The sequence below is a fragment of the Littorina saxatilis genome, linkage group LG5 (assembly GCF_037325665.1).
Source record: "Littorina saxatilis isolate snail1 linkage group LG5, US_GU_Lsax_2.0, whole genome shotgun sequence".
Taxonomy (NCBI): domain Eukaryota; kingdom Metazoa; phylum Mollusca; class Gastropoda; order Littorinimorpha; family Littorinidae; genus Littorina; species Littorina saxatilis.
Window position 1 is genome coordinate 2,069,976 of NC_090249.1, and position 17,546 is coordinate 2,087,521.

General features: G+C 40.4%; 1 protein-coding gene across 2 annotated transcripts in view; it reads left to right on the forward strand.

Annotated features, from left to right (window-relative positions):
* The window catches only part of LOC138966065 (O(6)-methylguanine-induced apoptosis 2-like), a 342,886-nt gene that overhangs the window by 2,429 nt on the left and 322,911 nt on the right, over positions 1-17,546 (forward strand). Inside the window, exons 4-9 of one of the 2 annotated variants that reach the window (XR_011455587.1) lie at positions 1,547-1,723; positions 4,533-4,647; positions 6,136-6,239; positions 6,740-6,804; positions 8,793-8,989; positions 9,601-10,665. Coding sequence is in view for 1 of the 2 variants with exons in the window: in XM_070338155.1 (XP_070194256.1) it covers positions 1,547-1,723; positions 4,533-4,647; positions 6,136-6,239; positions 6,740-6,804; positions 8,793-8,989; positions 9,601-9,668 (726 nt within the window). In the remaining variant the exon portion in view is untranslated. Of the gene's footprint in view, positions 1-1,546; positions 1,724-4,532; positions 4,648-6,135; positions 6,240-6,739; positions 6,805-8,792; positions 8,990-9,600; positions 11,899-17,546 lie in introns of those variants that run through there. The other variant, XM_070338155.1, reaches the window with a different exon arrangement.

The window sequence follows — 17,546 nt, forward strand, 5'->3', positions numbered from 1 at the left end:
CATGTTACCAGAAACAGACAATTTTTTTTTTTTGCCTTGTGCATTGTTTACAAGTTAATGAGTTATATAATGTATAGATACAGTACTGTGTTGTAGCTATGCGTTGTTAGTACATATTTCTTTAAATCTTACCAATCAACTCAGTAAGGGTACATTTGCACCAAGTTGTCAGAAATATTTGAAAGTATATTTTCATTCAGAGCCAACTTGATTTCATCATATCCAATGCAACTCACTGACTTGCTTTGCAATCAGTTACAATTCTTAACCTTCACCAGATCACACTTTGGACAACACAGTCCGGATGATGCGACCAATACTTTCCCAAGAAGGATTCAACTTAAAAAGTATGGGTCGTACACGACCCACGCCATCCGAATAGGGATAAACGTTTTGCCGTCTCTTTGCAGAGTTTAGGTCGTACACGACCCACGTATAAGGATAAGGAGGAGAAAAAAGTTGTATGTTTCTGGTCACCCGACCCTACCTAGTTTTTTACCGCCGACCCTAGACTTTTTTTTATTGCATTTGTGAGAAAAAAAAGCGTCAAAACGAAAGTAACAGACAGCAGACGACACAAGGGGGATAACCCCGCATCCCTTTTGTCTCATTTGTTTTGTAATGTGTTGTCTTTCTCTTTGTATAGTAAGTCCAGTCTCTTTGCGTCATTGTATAGTTGTTTTTTACCCTGACCAAAAAACAAAACAAAAAAATCCCTACCTACCTACCCTATTTTTTGTAGCCATGTTACCTGAAACATACAACTTTTTTTGGGGGGGCCTAAACAACGTACAATTCCTTACGTAATTCCATAATTTATGGGTTATCCACAACCCACATCATCCGGGCTGTGTAGTTCAAATTACATCATCGTTTGTTTAGGCCAAAAAGAAAAATATGTCTGTTTCCGGTAACCCCACCAACCCTATTTTTAAGCGCCGACCCTACAGTTTTTTTGTTTTTTTCGCTTTTTGCACACACAAAAAAAAAATATATATATATATATGAAGTCAAGTATACTTTATTTAGTTTCAATATATCTAGGTCAAAAACATGTGCTAAATAATTGTAAGTAAACGTTTAAAAAAGGAAGCGTTTAAAAAAACAAACAAAAAACCAAAATCGTAAAAAGACGTTAACAGATGTTATGAGTAGAAAATCTGAAAGAAAAAAAATAAGAAAAAGGTTTTATAAAAAAATTTTTAAAAAAAGACCGACCGTACCGACCCTATTTTTTTCGGCGATGTTACCGGAAACACACATATTTTTGTTTTTGGCCTTACAAAGATAATCTTTTACAAGTTGAGCAATAGTATGGTGATTGGAGATTACATGAAGTCTCAATCAAAAACTCCAAAAGTTTCAAAGATAAAGAAGATTTTGTGAGGCTCTGGGTCGTCCACGACCCATGAAACACGGTGAAGGTTAACAAAGAAGGAAGGCAAACCGGGCAGTATCTTGAAACCAAATTGCTTGTGTAAAGCGCAATAATTGTTTTTCGAGATCATGTTTGCTGGACTTGACTACAGCTAATTGTTTGTTTTAGGCGAACAGAAGCACCAAGTTTATGATGTCCAACGCCCCTGGTCCTGGCATTTATTCGCTTCCCAGCTTGTTGAAAACACGCAGGGATTTTGGGCGTGGTGTACAGGGTGTCTTTGCAGCTCCCATCGCAGAGCTTGTGGACAAGAGCAATAGAGTTCCAGCACCAAATAATTACAATGTAAGTTTGTGTGTGAAACGGTAACAATGCCATTGGAGTGCAATTGCATACTTCCTCCCTTTCAAGACCCTGTTTTCTCTGACGTTTTGTCCATAACCTCTTACTCTACCCCCATTTTAAGACTCCCTCCTGTTTTCTCTGACGTTTAGTCCATAACCTCTTACTCTACCCCCATTTTAAGACTCCATGGGTGTTACTCTTCCGGCTTTTGCCGGATTTCCGGTTTTTGACAAAATCTGAAGCCGGAAATTTCGGTTTTCCGGGTTTTCAAAACAAAAACAAACAAAAAAAGCTTCGTTTCGCTAAGTTGAAATAACGAGCAGCGGTTCCGATCCGACTTTTGACACCGGTTCGCGTGCTATCTCGGTTCGCTCCCTTGGATTTGCCGCCATCTTGCTTATTATGATTTGGTTTCGTCGGTGTCCAGAAACTTTCTTTCAAACTTGAGCATTTTGGACCCCTGCCTTTCAGGTTTTTTGATTTTTCCCAGTAACACCCATGAGACTCCCACCTGTTTTCTCTGACGTTTTGTCCATAACCTCTTACTCTACCCCCATTTTAAGACTCCCTCCTGTTTTCTCTGACGTTTTGTCCATAACCTCTTACTCTACCCCCATTTTAAGACTCCCTCCTGTTTTCTCACATTTTTGAGGGTCTTAAAAGGGGGGTTCCAATGTACGTCAAAGGTGTATTTGATTGACTTTTTCCAGTTAATAGATCAGTACACAACAGAAAGTGTCCTTACTAAGAGAGGTTCTTGATGGGAGTTAGTGTAAGAGACTTAGAGTTGAAGTGAAAGAAAAAGCAGCAGCGGTTTGTGACAGTACAAGATTTTTCCACAGTAGACACCACTGGATTAAATTAACAGCACAGTTTGCACAATTATTTGTGAATAGTTTATTATCACTCAGTTGTTGCCACTGGATTTAACTAACAGCACAGTTTGCACAATTATTTGTGAATAGTTTATTATCACTCAGTTGTTGCCACTGGATTTCTAACAGCACAGTTTGCAAAATGATTTGTGAATAGTTTATTATCACTCAGTTGTTGCCACTGGATTTCTAACAGCACAGTTTGCAAAATGATTTGTGAATAGTTTCTTATCACTCAGTGTGAACAGACTGTGCTGCATCTTACATCTCCAGTAGCCACGGAACTGTGTAACATGCAGAGCATGTGACTGTACAGCAGAACTCACCTTTTAAGAGTTCTCTCCCCCTTTTTAAGACCTTGTATTTTTTTTCTAATCATAACATCTGTACATTTACCACCATTTTGAGACCTCAAGTTCTGAGATATTTGGTGTTGGTGAAAGGGGGGGGGGGGGGAGGAGGCGGGGGGTCCACTGTTGCAAGTACAAGAGCATGGGTTGACGGATAATAAGTTTTGTTTTGTTGACGGATAATACGTTTTGTTTTGTTGACGGATAATAAGTTTTGTTTTGTTGACGGATAATAAGTTTTGTTTTGTTGACGGATAATAAGTTTTGTTTTGTTGACGGATAATAAGTTTTGTTTTGTTGACGGATAATAAGTTTTGTTTTGTTGACGGATAATACGTTTTGTTTTGTTGACGGATAATAAGTTTTGTTTTGTTGACGGATAATAAGTTTTGTTTTGTTGACGGATAATAAGTTTTGTTTTGTTGACGGATAATAAGTTTTGTTTTGTTGACGGATAATAAGTTTTGTTTTGTTGATGGATAATAAGTTTTGTTTTGTTGACGGATAATAAGTTTTGTTTTGTTGACGGATAATAAGTTTTGTTTTGTTGACGGATAATACGTTTTGTTTTGTTGACGGATAATAAGTTTTGTTTTGTTGACGGATAATAAGTTTTGTTTTGTTGACGGATAATAAGTTTTGTTTTGTTGACGGATAATAAGTTTTGTTTTGTTGATGGATAATACGTTTTGTTTTGTTGACAGATAATAAGTTTTGTTTTGTTGACGGATAATAAGTTTTGTTTTGTTGACGGATAATACGTTTTGTTTTGTTGACACATAATAAGTTTTGTTTTGTTGACGGATAATAAGTTTTGTTTTGTTGACGGATAATAAGTTTTGTTTTGTTGACGGATAATACGTTTTGTTTTGTTGACGGATAATAAGTTTTGTTTTGTTGACGGATAATAAGTTTTGTTTTGTTGACGGATAATAAGTTTTGTTTTGTTGACGGATAATAAGTTTTGTTTTGTTGATGGATAATACGTTTTGTTTTGTTGACAGATAATAAGTTTTGTTTTGTTGACGGATAATACGTTTTGTTTTGTTGACGGATAATACGTTTTGTTTTGTTGACAGATAATAAGTTTTGTTTTGTTGACGGATAATAAGTTTTGTTTTCTTGACGGATAATAAGTTTTGTTTGACGCCCTCACGGTAGAACCATTAGGGGCATGCTCCCAGGTGCTACCCGACTTCTGATAAAGTCATTACATGTGTGAAAAAATCAATTAAAAAAGGGAGGGAAGGGCCGTTGTGAGTCAGTGCTGTACGTAGTTGGTGGATGTGTTGGCAGCCACTGCCCCTGGAGTTATATTTTGTGACAGACACGGGTCAACGTTATGTGCAGACTCAAAGACGATATCCATGTTCCACCCCCAAGTCACCACTGTGGCATGGAAAAGACCTCGGTCATTGTGCCATCAGTGCAGGTGGCTGATTACACCAACACACGCAGACACCTGGGTAGCGCCAGTCTGTGCTACTATAGCTTTCATCTGGGAGGAAGCGACCCCAATTTCCCAGCAATGGGACAATAAAGTAGTGAAAATGAAAAAATGAAATCGAATGTGTTGTGTGTCAGGTGATACAGGTGAAGCTGGGCAAAGCTAACAATGTAGTGGCTGGTGCAGCCTTCAAGTCCACGTCACGGCGGGAACTGCTCAACATCAGAGAACAAGCAATGGTCCCCGCTCCAGGTAAGCCAAGATTTCACGTTTGTATATACCGTGGAACCCCCCTTTAAGACCTCCAAACATCTGAACAGATCAGGTCTTGAAAAGGGGAGAGTCTTAAAATGGGGGGAAAATTACACAGGTTAGGCCAACAAAAAAAAATAGTCTGTTTACGGTAACCCGACTGACCCTATTTTTTTCGCGCGACCCTAGACCTTTTTTTTGGCATTTGGGGAAAAAAAAAAAAAAATCTTTTGGTTTTTTTGCAAAATAACGTAAAAATATGGTTTTTTGGACAAAAAAAAAAACCAAAAAAATCCTGACCTACCGACCCTATTTTTTGGGCCTATGTTACCGTAAACAGACCTTTTTTTTTTTTTTTGCCTTATGAATAACAAGTCGTAGAAAACAGGGTCTCTAAAAAAAGGGAGGGGGGGGGGATCCACTGAAGTAAGTCATGGAATCAGTTATCTTGCTAAACATTTTCCAAACCACTTTCTTTCTACACCTATGATTTCTTGCTCTCAAAATAGAACTGTCATTCTGTCATGCCAACCTGTTAAAGAACAGAGGACATGTTGAACAACCTCAGGTTATGGCCCTTGGAAACTGACTAGAACAAGACCGAGAAGCATGATTCCCAGAAAGTGCGTCCTCACCGATTCAGAGGTATACATATATTCATGTGTGGTTAAAAAAGTTTTAAATGTTGATGAATACTTATGAGTATTTTGGGCATAGTTAGGATTTACTTCCGATACTGAGCACTGTAATATGCCATGATAATGGATTATCAAGGAAAACACTACAGCAGTTACAGGTTGGGATTTAAGAGTTTGTTTCCGTGTTTCAATCAATCAATCAATGAGTCTTATATCGCGCATATTCCGTGGGTACAGTTCTAGGCGCTCTGCAGTGATGCCGTGTGAGATGAAATTTTATACGGCCAGTAGATTGCAGCCATTTCGGCGCATATTTACCTTTCACGGCCTATTATTCCAAGTCACACGGGTATAGGTAGACAATTATTAACTGTGCCTAAGCAATTTTGCCAGGAAAGACCCTTTTGTCAATCGTGGGATCTTTAACGTGCACACCCAATGTAGTGTACACGGGGGGAGGTTCGGACACCGAAGAGAGTCTGCACACAAAGTTGACTGTGAAATAAATTTCCGCCGAACCTGGGATCGAACTCACGCTGACAGCGGCCAACTGAATACAAATCCAGCGCGCTACCAACTGAGCTATATTCCTGTTGGTCCATGTTGACATTCAGTCAAGTTTTCCTGTACTGCGCTATACTGTCATTTCAAGTTGGGTATTGGAAAAGCTATTATCTTGGTGAAAAAATGCAGTGCCGCGTTCAGTTTCATTCTGAGAGTTTGTCAGATTGACTAAATGCATTAATTTCGCCTTATGAGACTTGTTGATTATCTGTTGACGAAAATATTCATGTTAATCGTTCAACTGTGTGTTTTCCAGTGCATCATTAACTCCATTTTCTCTTTCCAGACAAGTACAACGTAAGGGATGACCTGCAGCATGAAAGTATCAAAGTGCCGTTCTCAAGTTTCAAGTCACAGAGCAAGCGTGATTTGATGTCAAAACCACAAGCTGTAAGTTCTGCTCAGACCTTCATTTCTTCACATCATCAGGGGTTAGGCCAGAAGCTGCACAAAGTAGATCCATAGATCATGTTGTGAAATAAGTGTCAGGGTTTTTACTGACTTAATTTGCTCTGGGCTGTTCTCTCTGCCGCTGTCCAGAGATATTTCCTCAATTCATCCATTGACCTATTTATTGCAAATAATCAATGTGTAATTTTCAAAGTTGATGGAGGAAACTTTAAAGCTCTAGACTGGCACGTCAATGGATCACTTGACTTATCTCACCGCTGAATTAATCAGTCATTTAATGTGTGCCACCTGGGAAGATGTTGACTCAATATTTAATTCCACAGGAGTCTTCCATCCGGAGTGGATCTTTCGCGAGAGCTTCACTGAAGCAGATGTAGGAAATGAGGACATAAGAAGAACATATCTGCACATAGAAAATCAGTAACAGGATGGCCATATTTCATTGAAAACTAACTGTTTTGTGTGTTTGTTTTATTCAGGTGCCAGGGCCAGGACATTACAAACCTGATGAGCCAGTGGAACCAGCCAACCGCTTGATATATCCGTGAGTAGAGCGATAGTTGTATGTGTGTGTGTCACTGTGTGTGTGTGTGGATGAGCATCACCTTTGCCACTCCATTTTGGGTACATGTAGCAAATATGAAAAGCTAACATCATTATCGCTCTTGCTTCTGCTTAAATGTTTGGCAGGGGAAAATGTGTGTGTGTGTGTGTGTGTGTGCAGGGGCGGATCAGTTGCTTTGTAAGGGGGGGGGCACTTTGAATCGAAAGTGAATGTGATGGGCGCTTCGCGCCCGAATGTGCTAGGGGGGTCCGGGGGCATGCCCCCCCGGAAAATGTTTTTGCCCAAAGAAGCAAAATGATGCCATCTGGTGCCATTTGAACTTAGAAATGGTCATAGAATCAGCATAGAAAAATCTTTTTTTTTTCTTCTTTTTTTGTTTTTTTTTTCCGGGGGGGGGGGGGGGACGTCCCCCCTTTGCCCCCCCCCCCCTCGTCCGCCCCTGGTGTGTGTGTGTGTGTTTGGTAGACAAGACAGAATGTGTGTAACAAGAGAGCACCTGCATGTACAGAAACACCACCCCTCTTTTAAGACCTGATGTCACACGCTTTCCTTCTTTGCCACTACTAAAGCAAACGTGTGCAAGATTGTATGTTACACGCTTTAGGAGCATGGCAAGAACGGATTCAAACTCAAAATCGTCCCTCCAAAGGCCAAACAATGCACACACGACTTTCATTTCTCCTGCTGTTATCGTTTCTTCTCCTTACAAATTCTTCAACGCTCAAAATACTGAAAACGGCATCCCAGACGACAGTACTGTTTTCATACGCGAATTTAGCTTCCCTTGGAAAGTGGCTCGCTCAGGAGGCCTGTTAGTCTGACACTATAAGGACAGAGTTCTGAACATAGATGACAAATTCCGGAATGAACAAACATTTCGCGGACGCAGACACAAAAAGACGTCATGAAGAATGCGATGCTTCAAAAGATACAGACTGTGACGATGACTGTGACGTCATTCACATAATACCGAGACGTCATTCACAGTTGTTCGGTCACTTCCGTCAAAAAGTAGATCTCTCCACAATGGCTGCTCCTGTGTTTAGGTTTGTCAAGCTTGAGTACGCAAAATGTGTTTGTTCTCTCCTCTGTTGAAGCTGTGAGACATAAATGCTATTCCGACTTGGTCGTGTGACAGAGTTTTCTTCCACACTAGATTAGCTGATGTCTAACTCAGCCTGACGGTTTCGTTAGACAATCAACATAATCTCGTGTGGAAGAAAACGTCTGTCACACGACCAAGTCGGAATAGCAGGTACTGTCACACGACCAAGTCGGAATAGCAGGTAATATTCTCAGATTTTTGGAGGTCCTAAAAGGGGGGTGTTCCTCTGTAGATGCGATCAACAGAACTAACATCATCACACACACTAATCCTTGCCTTTTGCAGGTGCAAACACTACCTGTCCATAGAATTAGTGGAGTTAAGCCTGCCTCCGTTATGAAGATAGCACTGTAGTAGTAGTCAAGGGTACGGTCTTCCAATGCGGGTAAGGGAGAAAGTCGGTGAATTCAGTGTACTCAAGGGTTGCGTACGTTGCGCAACCGGGTCAAAGGTTAAGGCCTTCAAGTTGTGAGAGTGTTGCCACAGGCCGTAACAGTAGGCAAGTTAACGGTCTGCAGGTAGTAAGCGTGGCGGCGGCGTTACGGAGTCAGCATTCCATTCAAGTACTTTTCACAAGTACCTGACATGTCTCTGGCCCTCGCACTCATCACATCATCGTTACTCCTCTGGGCTCCTCTCTCCCTTATCCGCGTTGGAAGGCCGTAAACTTTTACCCGGTTGCACATGTTACGCAACCCTCGAGTACCAGTCAGGCTTGAACTGTCTTTCTCACAGAGTCGGCTTCCATTCATGTACTTTTCACAAAAACGCAACCCTTGACCACCACTACTGTACTATCTTTCTTATGGAGGCCGCAGGCTCAACACTGTATTAACATCATTACATGCTAAATGTTTCGCAGACGCAAGCACTACCTGTGTATATCAGCCCCAGCCATGCCGCTGCCGGACAGTCCGCCCCAGCCTGGGCCAGGTAGTTACGAGATGGTGGACTACGACGGTCCCAACAAGCACTACATGTCTGGCGCCGCTTTCGTCTCCACCACTGGCAGGTGGACAGGGGTCGAAGTTCATGGGACAGGGGAGTTACCTGGTCCAGGTGAGTTGTATTTTGTGTTGTTTGCTTTATCTTTTGATTTTTGGCTCACCTGAGACATCAGTGAGTCTTGGTAATGAGCTGTGTTCGTCTGTATGGACGACTGGCTAGCTATCTGTCCGTCTGTGAGGAGAAAAAAATGAATGTTGAGTTTTTGTGTGTAGTGTTGATGAAGCCAGAGCTTTGAAACTTATACTGCTACAGTTTGATGACCTCCAAAGTAAGTCTGGTTGAGCCATACTGCTACAGTTTGATGACCTCCAAAGTAAGTCTGGTTGAGCCCTGTCAAGTTTCAAGGTAATGTTGGGGTCGACTTTGATGATTCATTTAATGGGTTAAATTTGTGGTCCAGGTTGAAAATAATCGATACATGAAAATGATGAAAATGGGTAGGATTATTCGAGCTAAGATGATACTGCAGCAATACCTTTGATATGAACTTGAAGACGTAATCAAAAAATAGAATTTGAGTGTGAAATTGAAAGTGCTGTTCATCCTTTCGTAGCGTGAAAAATAGTGGCTGTAGTGTAGTGTTCTTATTCTGTGACACTTCATTTTATTTTTAAAGACTGACTTGTAAATTTTATTTAAACATGTTTCTATATTATTTGCAGCTCACTATCGCCCGGTGCCTTGTGGAAAGCAGTCCTTTATCTACAATGCAGCGGGACGCTGGATATAGAAACAGTGTGTGTGCATGGGTGTGTGTGAGAGAGAAAGAGAGATATAGAGAGTGAGCGTATGTAAAACAGACCATGTGCACATGAATGTCACGCCAGTATTAGAAATGGGATTGCTTTGGTATTTTCAGCATTAAGCTTTTGGTTTTAATGAGGTAAATGGGCAGCGAGCGGCTTTGTGGTCAGGGGATTAAAAACAAAAAGAAGTGTTACACTCGCTTGAAATGAGAAGTAAAGAAGAAAACTTCGGAGATAACTCTGTCGAGTTTGTATGGGCTGTGAAAGAGTGAATACTCTTGCTTTAATAGAATCTCCTGTCCACCCAGCGACCTTCCCCTTGACCCAGCTTGTGACTTCCATGTTTTATGCTCCCGCAAGGGGCACGGTACTCTCTGAGCACCCAAAACCTCAGAGAGATAACTGGCGGAAACCTTCCTATTGAGGCAAACTTTCCCCACATGTTCTCCTTGTCCGCGTGTTTCAGACACACCTCTTACTAGTGACTCACCTATAATGTGTCAGGTGGAAAGTTTGCCTCAGTAAAAGCAAGAGTTATCACTCTTTCACAACCCATACAAACATGAGTTATTTTTGAACATCGTTTATTGAAGTTACAATAATTATCACTTGATTTAATCTGCTTTACAAATTATATATGCACGTGTGTGTGTGTGTGTACCATCCTTGTTATCCAAAGCAAAGCATTAAAATCAACCTGTGCGGTATGTGTTGTTTTCCAGTTCGTTATGCATGAATGATGAATTATTATTTTTCAGTTGAACAATTAATTATGCAAATGTTGATGTTGTTTGTAAATGTTTTACCTGAACAGTGGTACCCCCCTTTTTAGACCACCCCCCCCCCACCTCCTTGTGAACATGTACCTCCACTTGAAAACTCCTTTCTGAAGACCAGACCTGAATTTTGCAGATTTGTGCATAGACCATTTATCCTGGACCGCCAACTAGCTCTCTCTCCGCTCTTTCTCTCTATTACGAGGTAGCGCCTCTCGCATTTAGGAACCTACGCTTACATGGCCTTTCAGAAATCAGGGGGATGTCATATCCGGTGTCGATTGTAAACATGGACGAAGTTGCCGAGGTAAGTTCTGAAAATGCTAAAGTAAACTCAGCTAAAGTGCATATGGAACATGTTTTTCGATTAGTTTTGTTAAGTTTAGTTTGGAGTTTTGGAAAATCCAGTTCATTGTCACCTCCCATTGTCACAAATAACTGGAGTGTGCTTTCTTTTCACTGTCTTTGAATCGCTGGCCTTTCAAACCGGACGCTAAGCGCCCCTGAAAGTCGAGAGTCGTAACCTCGAAGGGTCACGTGACGAGTTGGCGGTCCAGGCTATTTGGTCTATGATTTGTGTTAGTCTTATAAAGGGGGTTAATCCACTGTGCTATTGGTGGGTTGTGATCAAAACTGTGATATACCTATAAGCTTTACAGTGCAAAGGAAATGAAATTGTGTATGTCTACAATGCATAGATACCGGTACAATCATGTACTTTGAAGATGTCCAAAGGAATGTTTAAAGCCTGCATTTTTTAATCTTGTTATTGTGCAATGGTTACGGAGGAACATCTTGTTATGAGAAATGGTTTTAAAGGTTTGTTGCCATAGAAACAGCTTGCGAAGGTGAAACCAGATGACAGATTTGTTTTGAGTTTTAACTTGGTCTCCCTGTTGTTTTTGATGGAGAAATAGCAGCACACCTTTGGTTGGCAAGCTTCCATTTCATTGTGCTTACCTGTCTAATCCACTTTTCATGTTCAAAGTTCAAGGATAAACAAATTCGGTTCCTCCTAAACTTGGCTCAGTTTTTAGTCTAATCTTTGAAATGAGTGAAAGTTATAGCTAGCAGACACTCTTTTTACCCTAATAACGTTGACAACAAAGTTTTCTTTAGTTTAAAAAAAAAGATGGAGTAAAAGTTTCTTTTTAGTAAAGATAATTGCACTTCTGTTGATTGAGACACACTGAGTGTGTATTAATCATGCATGGTGAAATCTGTGAAGCATTAAGAAAGAAATTCTGAATGTTTAAATGCTTTTTGTGTGGTAATTTTCAGAATATTCAGGCAGGATGAGTTGTGTTCGCCTGCATCAAACAAATGGCTTATTTTAAAGATCTACACCAAAGCATGATCTTTTTACCTTCTAATTTCTTATTTATATCTAATGATTTTTGTTTTTAATAAAAGAAGGACAGTGCCTACAATAATGTTTGTGGTGTGTATCATACACAATTTGAGTGATGCATGTACCTCAGTTTGTGTGTGTGTGAGTATAAGCATGCATATGTGCGTGTGTGTGTTTTGGGATAGGGGAGGGACAGGGTAGAGTAAAGCAAACATTCTATTTTGCTATTCAAACTAAAATACTGGTGGTAGTTCAGTCAAACCTGCCGTTGTGACCACCTCTTGACAACGACCACCTGCCCAGTATGACCAGTCCAAAGGACCTTCAACGAGCTTTTTTTTATATTTTTTTTTATAGATTAATATAATTCACCTTCCCATCGCAACCACATGTCTGTATTGACCAATTTTGGTTGGCCGTGTCGGGGTGGTTAAAGCAGGTTCCACTGTTTCTCACTGTGGAGGCCCCAGCCTTCACCTCTGTCTAAATCCTACCAGGCTGTGACTTGGGGTCAGACATCCCTGATGTACATGTATTATACATTTACTTGTATTTATGTTAAAACAGTACACATAAACATGAAAGACATAGAGAATACTACATGGCTTGCTGTGTCATGCCAGATTTACACCAGTTGCTTTTTACATTTAGTCAAGTTTTGACTAAATGTTTTAACATAGACAGAGAATCGAGGTGAGGGTTGTGGTGTGTGTGTGTATGTGTGGAGCGCTTCAGAGAAAACAACTGGACCGATCTTCATAAAATTTCACATGATAGTTCCTGGGTGTGATATCCCCTAAGGCCCTAGCTGTGGCCATAGGCTTTCACGCCTCACGTGATAGAAAAATGAACCAACGTTATTTTTGTTGTAATGCGACTTCACGCCTCACGTATCACGCGTGAAGAGGAAAGTGGGAAGGTTCACTTTTTCCAAGACGTGATAATTATGAGGATGGAGATCTTATTGAGCTGGTTAGAGCGAGGCAACTACTTTGGGATCCTAGGCATCCTGATTATAAGGATAATTAGGATCAACGAAACCAGGTGTAGGAAGATCTACATGAACTTCTTCGACCGCCAAAAGGTTAGATTTGATTGATTTTTTGAATGAAAATCCAACAGACACAGACGTGGCAAACAAAATAGGCTATGGCCGAGAGCATACACCGATAGTTGTCCAGACATTTGTTTTCATCTGAAGAATCTATTTTCGAGCGCTAAAAATCAAAAACAAACCATCAACATAGCGGGGAGCGTGAGTCTGATGTCCTACCAAAAAAAGACGTGAGGCGTGATAGTCTATGGCCCAGCAGCCTAAGACCTTTTTTTCAATAAATCAAATGTCTTTGATGACGTCATATCCGGCTTTTTGTGAAAGTTGAGGCAGCACTGTCACGCCTTCATTTTTTAAGCAAATTGATTGAAAATTTGGTCAAGCCATCTTCAACAAAGGCCGGACTTGGGTATTGCATTTCAGTGTGGAGTCTTAAAAATGAATTAATGAGTTTGGTATTTAAAAATTTTAAAATTGTAATTAAAATTATTCTTATATAAAACGATCCAAAAATAATTTCTTCTTATTTTTCATCATTTTCTGATTCCAAAATCATATAAATATGTTATATTTGGATTAAAAACAAGCTCAGAAAATTAATAATATGAAAATTATGATTAAAATAAAAATTTTAAAATCGATTTGAAAACAATTTGATCCTCTTCCTTGTCGGTTCGTGATTCCAAAAACATATAGATATGTTATGTTTGGATTAAAAACACGCTCAGAAAGTCAAAAAGAATAGAGATACAGAAAACCGTGCTATCCTGCTCAGCGCAACAACTACCGCGCTTTACTGGCTTGTCAATTTCACTGCCTTTTCCACAAACGGGGGACTGAAGATGCTACAAGGTCTTGGTGAGAAAATGCAGTGCCTTCAGTTTCTTTCTGTGAGCTCGACAGCTTGACTAAATGTAGTAATTTCGTCTTACGCGACTTGTTTAAATATTGAGAAAAAACCCAGTGAGTGTTAACCTAGTATGACACAGCAAGCCATGTATTATTCTGTTTGTATCCTACATACGTACGTGAGAGAGACCACCCATATGTCATAAATAAACCATCTCTTCACCAGTGTGTAGCCTATACATATCAGAATTTTGAGAATTAACATAAATTATATGACGTTATATAATTCCTATTTCAATTGTGACACTCTGACCTCGGTGACATAACCGCAAACAATTTCTTTCTTTTTGTATCGTTGTTTTTAGGAAAAGGAATTCCTCTTATCTTTGGAACCGAACACATTATGCTCAAATTTAACCGGCGCCAATGTTCAAAGTAAATCCTGTGATCCGTGTGTTGGGCAGTGATCAGTACGTGTTACTTTGACGGTGTTGTTTCAAGTTATGAAATGCCTTATGTATTACCACACGTTCTAGCACGTGCTATTTGTTAAGCCTGATATTTGCTAAGTCTACTTCGGGAGTAAAGGCCTTTTATCAAGTTTATGCTGGACTGGCGATCGGTGTCTTCATTAGTCTCGTAATAGACTGTACGGTAAATATCAACTGTCAAGAGGCCCATAATACACCTAGCCTACTTATTGTCTTCTGTTCATTGGCTTCATCACCCTCAGCCCTTGTAGTATCGATTGTCAAGCTTGTAGGAGGGGGTAGGGTGGGTGTAGTGTGTGTGTGTGTGTGTGTGGGGGGGGGGGGGGGCTTTAGGGGGATGGGGTGAATGCTCCTTTTGCCCTGCGTATGTAAGGATGCCGTGAATTGCAGTATGCTGAGACTATCAATCAATCAATATCAATATGAGGCTTATATCGCGCGTATTCCGTTGGCCGGTACAGTTCTAAGCGCAGGGATCTTTTTTTTAATTTTTTTTTATGCAATTTATATCGCGCACATATTCAAGGCGCAGGGATTTATTTATGCCGTGTGAGATGGAATTCTTTTACACAATACATCACGCATTCACATCGGCCAGCAGATCGCAGCCATTTCGGCGCATATCCTACTTTTCACGGCCTATTATTCCAAGTCACACGGGTATTTTGGTGGACATTTTTATCTATGCCTATACAATTTTGCCAGGAAAGACCCTTTTGTCAATCGTGGGATCTTTAACGTGCACACCCCAATGTAGTGTACACGAAGGGACCTCGATTTTTCGTCTCACCCGAAAGACTAGCACTTGAACCCACCACCCAGGTTAGGAAAGGGGGGAGAAAATTGCTAACGCCCTGACCCAGGGTCGAACTCGCAACCTCTCGCTTCCGAGCGCAAGTGCGTTACCACTCGGCCACCCAGTCCTTAGACTACCGCAGTGTGAACTGGTTCTTCCAGACAGGAGTTGAATCGTTTGTGTGTGTGTGTGTGTGTGTGTGTGTGTGTGTGTGTGTGTGTGTGTGTGTTACTGCTTTAACATTTTTGTTCCAGGCTAGTTTTTTTCTCTCAGGTTAGATAAGCCAGTCTATTTAAGTTTGGCTGTACCGTGCAAATTGCCTGCACTTACCGATGTGTGTGTGTGTAAATGTTATTCATCATTCTTTCCCTCAAAGTCTGCGTCACGGGCGCTCATTCGATGTGTGCAAAACCGAAAGATTACGGAGTTTATCTATTCTGGTTTGCTTTGCTCACCTAAACCCAGGGTATTGCACTCACTGACCCACCCACGTTTTTTCTCGAGGTAGTCTTACCAGACAGTGATTCCCTTTGCGCTGCTCGTTGTGTGGCTGTGACACAGAGTGACGCCCGCTCCGCCCACCTGTGTCGACTGAGATGCAGTTGCCATGGTGATGTCCTGTGCATCATTAGCTCCGGCAGTCGTTATGGAGGTCTCCCTATTGACGTCATCACTTCGTGCGCACCGGGCCTTGGAGGGCAAGAAGCCACCGCGCCGCTTAGCGAAAACATGGAAGCGTGGTGCCGATCGCGAAGTTTCGCTGTGGCGATTCCGTATTTGCGTCGACGATTTGGCTAAATTTCATTCAAGATGGTGAATACTTGTTGCATAATCGGTTGCACAAGCCGAAGCAACAAGGAAAATGCTCTTGCATTTTTCAGAATTCCGAAAGTCGACGCTGGAGGAAGACACCGAGATTTACTGGAGAAAAGAAGGAGAGCGTGGCTGAAAAAAATCAACAGGAAAAACATAAACATAACTTCTGTGGATGCCAAACCAGAAAAACAGTATTAATTTTACTTATGTATCTATATGATTTGTGCTGGCAGGAATGTGTGTAGTTACTTTTTTGTTTTTGCTTTCTGACTGAAGTGTGTATTATTGAAAACATTTTCAAGGGCTCAACACTGTTCCTTATTTGATCTTGAGATATGATGCTTAGTATGTGGGTGCATGTACAGTTCTTTTCTTTTTACACTTTGACAGTATTGATGTGTGAACAGTTATTGTTCATTGATTCCAAACCTCAACAGCAGTATTAATTTTGCTAATGATTGAAACACCGATTCACTCACTTTTTGACTGAAATGTGCAGTTTGAAACAAGATTCAACACTGCTTATGTTAATGCCATAGCTTTTTGACTCAAGTGTGTGCCTTAATCAATGCTGGTTAGAATGTCTGTATAGTTTATTGACAAGTGTGTGATTTAAAACAGAAACAAAACTGTTTATGTGGATGCCAAACCTGAAACACAGTATTGATTTGACTTGTGTACAGTATCTGTGTGACTTGTGCTGGCTGGCATGAGTGTAGTTCCTTTTTTTGCTTCCTGGCTCAAGTGTGTATAATTCAAAGCATTTTCAAGACTCAACACTATTCCTTATTTGATTTTGAGATCTGATGCCAAGTGTGAGTGTGTACCAGTTCTTTTTCTTTTTTTTTCACTTTTTTTGTCAGTTTTTATATGTATAAACAGTTACCATTCATTGATTGGAAACACTAATTCACTCATTGTCAGACATGTGATTTTTGACTGAAGTGTGCAATTTGAAACAGATTCAACACTGCATAAGTTGATGCCATAGCTTTTTGACTGAAGTGTGCAATTTGAAACTGATTCAACACTGCTTATGTTGATGCCATAGCTTTTTGACTGAAGTGTGCAATTTGAAACTGATTCAACACTGCTTATGTTGATGCCATAGCTTTTTGACTGAAGTGTGCAATTTGAAACTGATTCAACACTGCTTATGTTGATGCCATAGCTTTTTGACTGAAGTGTGCAATTTGAAACTGATTCAACACTGCTTATGTTGATGCCATAGCTTTTTGACTGAAGTGTTCAATTTGAAACAGATTCAACACTGCTTATGTTGATGCCATAGCTTTTTGACTGAAGTGTGCAATTTGAAACAGATTCAACACTGCTTATGTTGATGCCATAGCTTTTTGACTCCAAGTGTGTGCCTTAATCAGTGCTGGTTTAATAGCATGTCTGTACAGTTTATGCTTTTTTTTTTATTGAAGCATGTGATTTTAGTAAGAACTAATAAATACATTGTTGTTGCAGTAACGTTTTTGTTCTTAATACTTTTTTTTTTAAAGCTTGCGTGTGTCTTATCTGAGACATTTCTTAATTGTGAAGAATCTGGTGAGTGATTGTCAGAATGAGTGAGATCTGTGTAATGGCTCCTTTGTTTAGTCAACAAAGTTAATATGTTGAGCCCAGCTGTCCTAAACGGAAAAATATGTGTCTGGTTTGTCTCAAAACAGTAACGTTTCACAAAATTGAACAAAACTGTTGAAAACACACCTACTGGAGC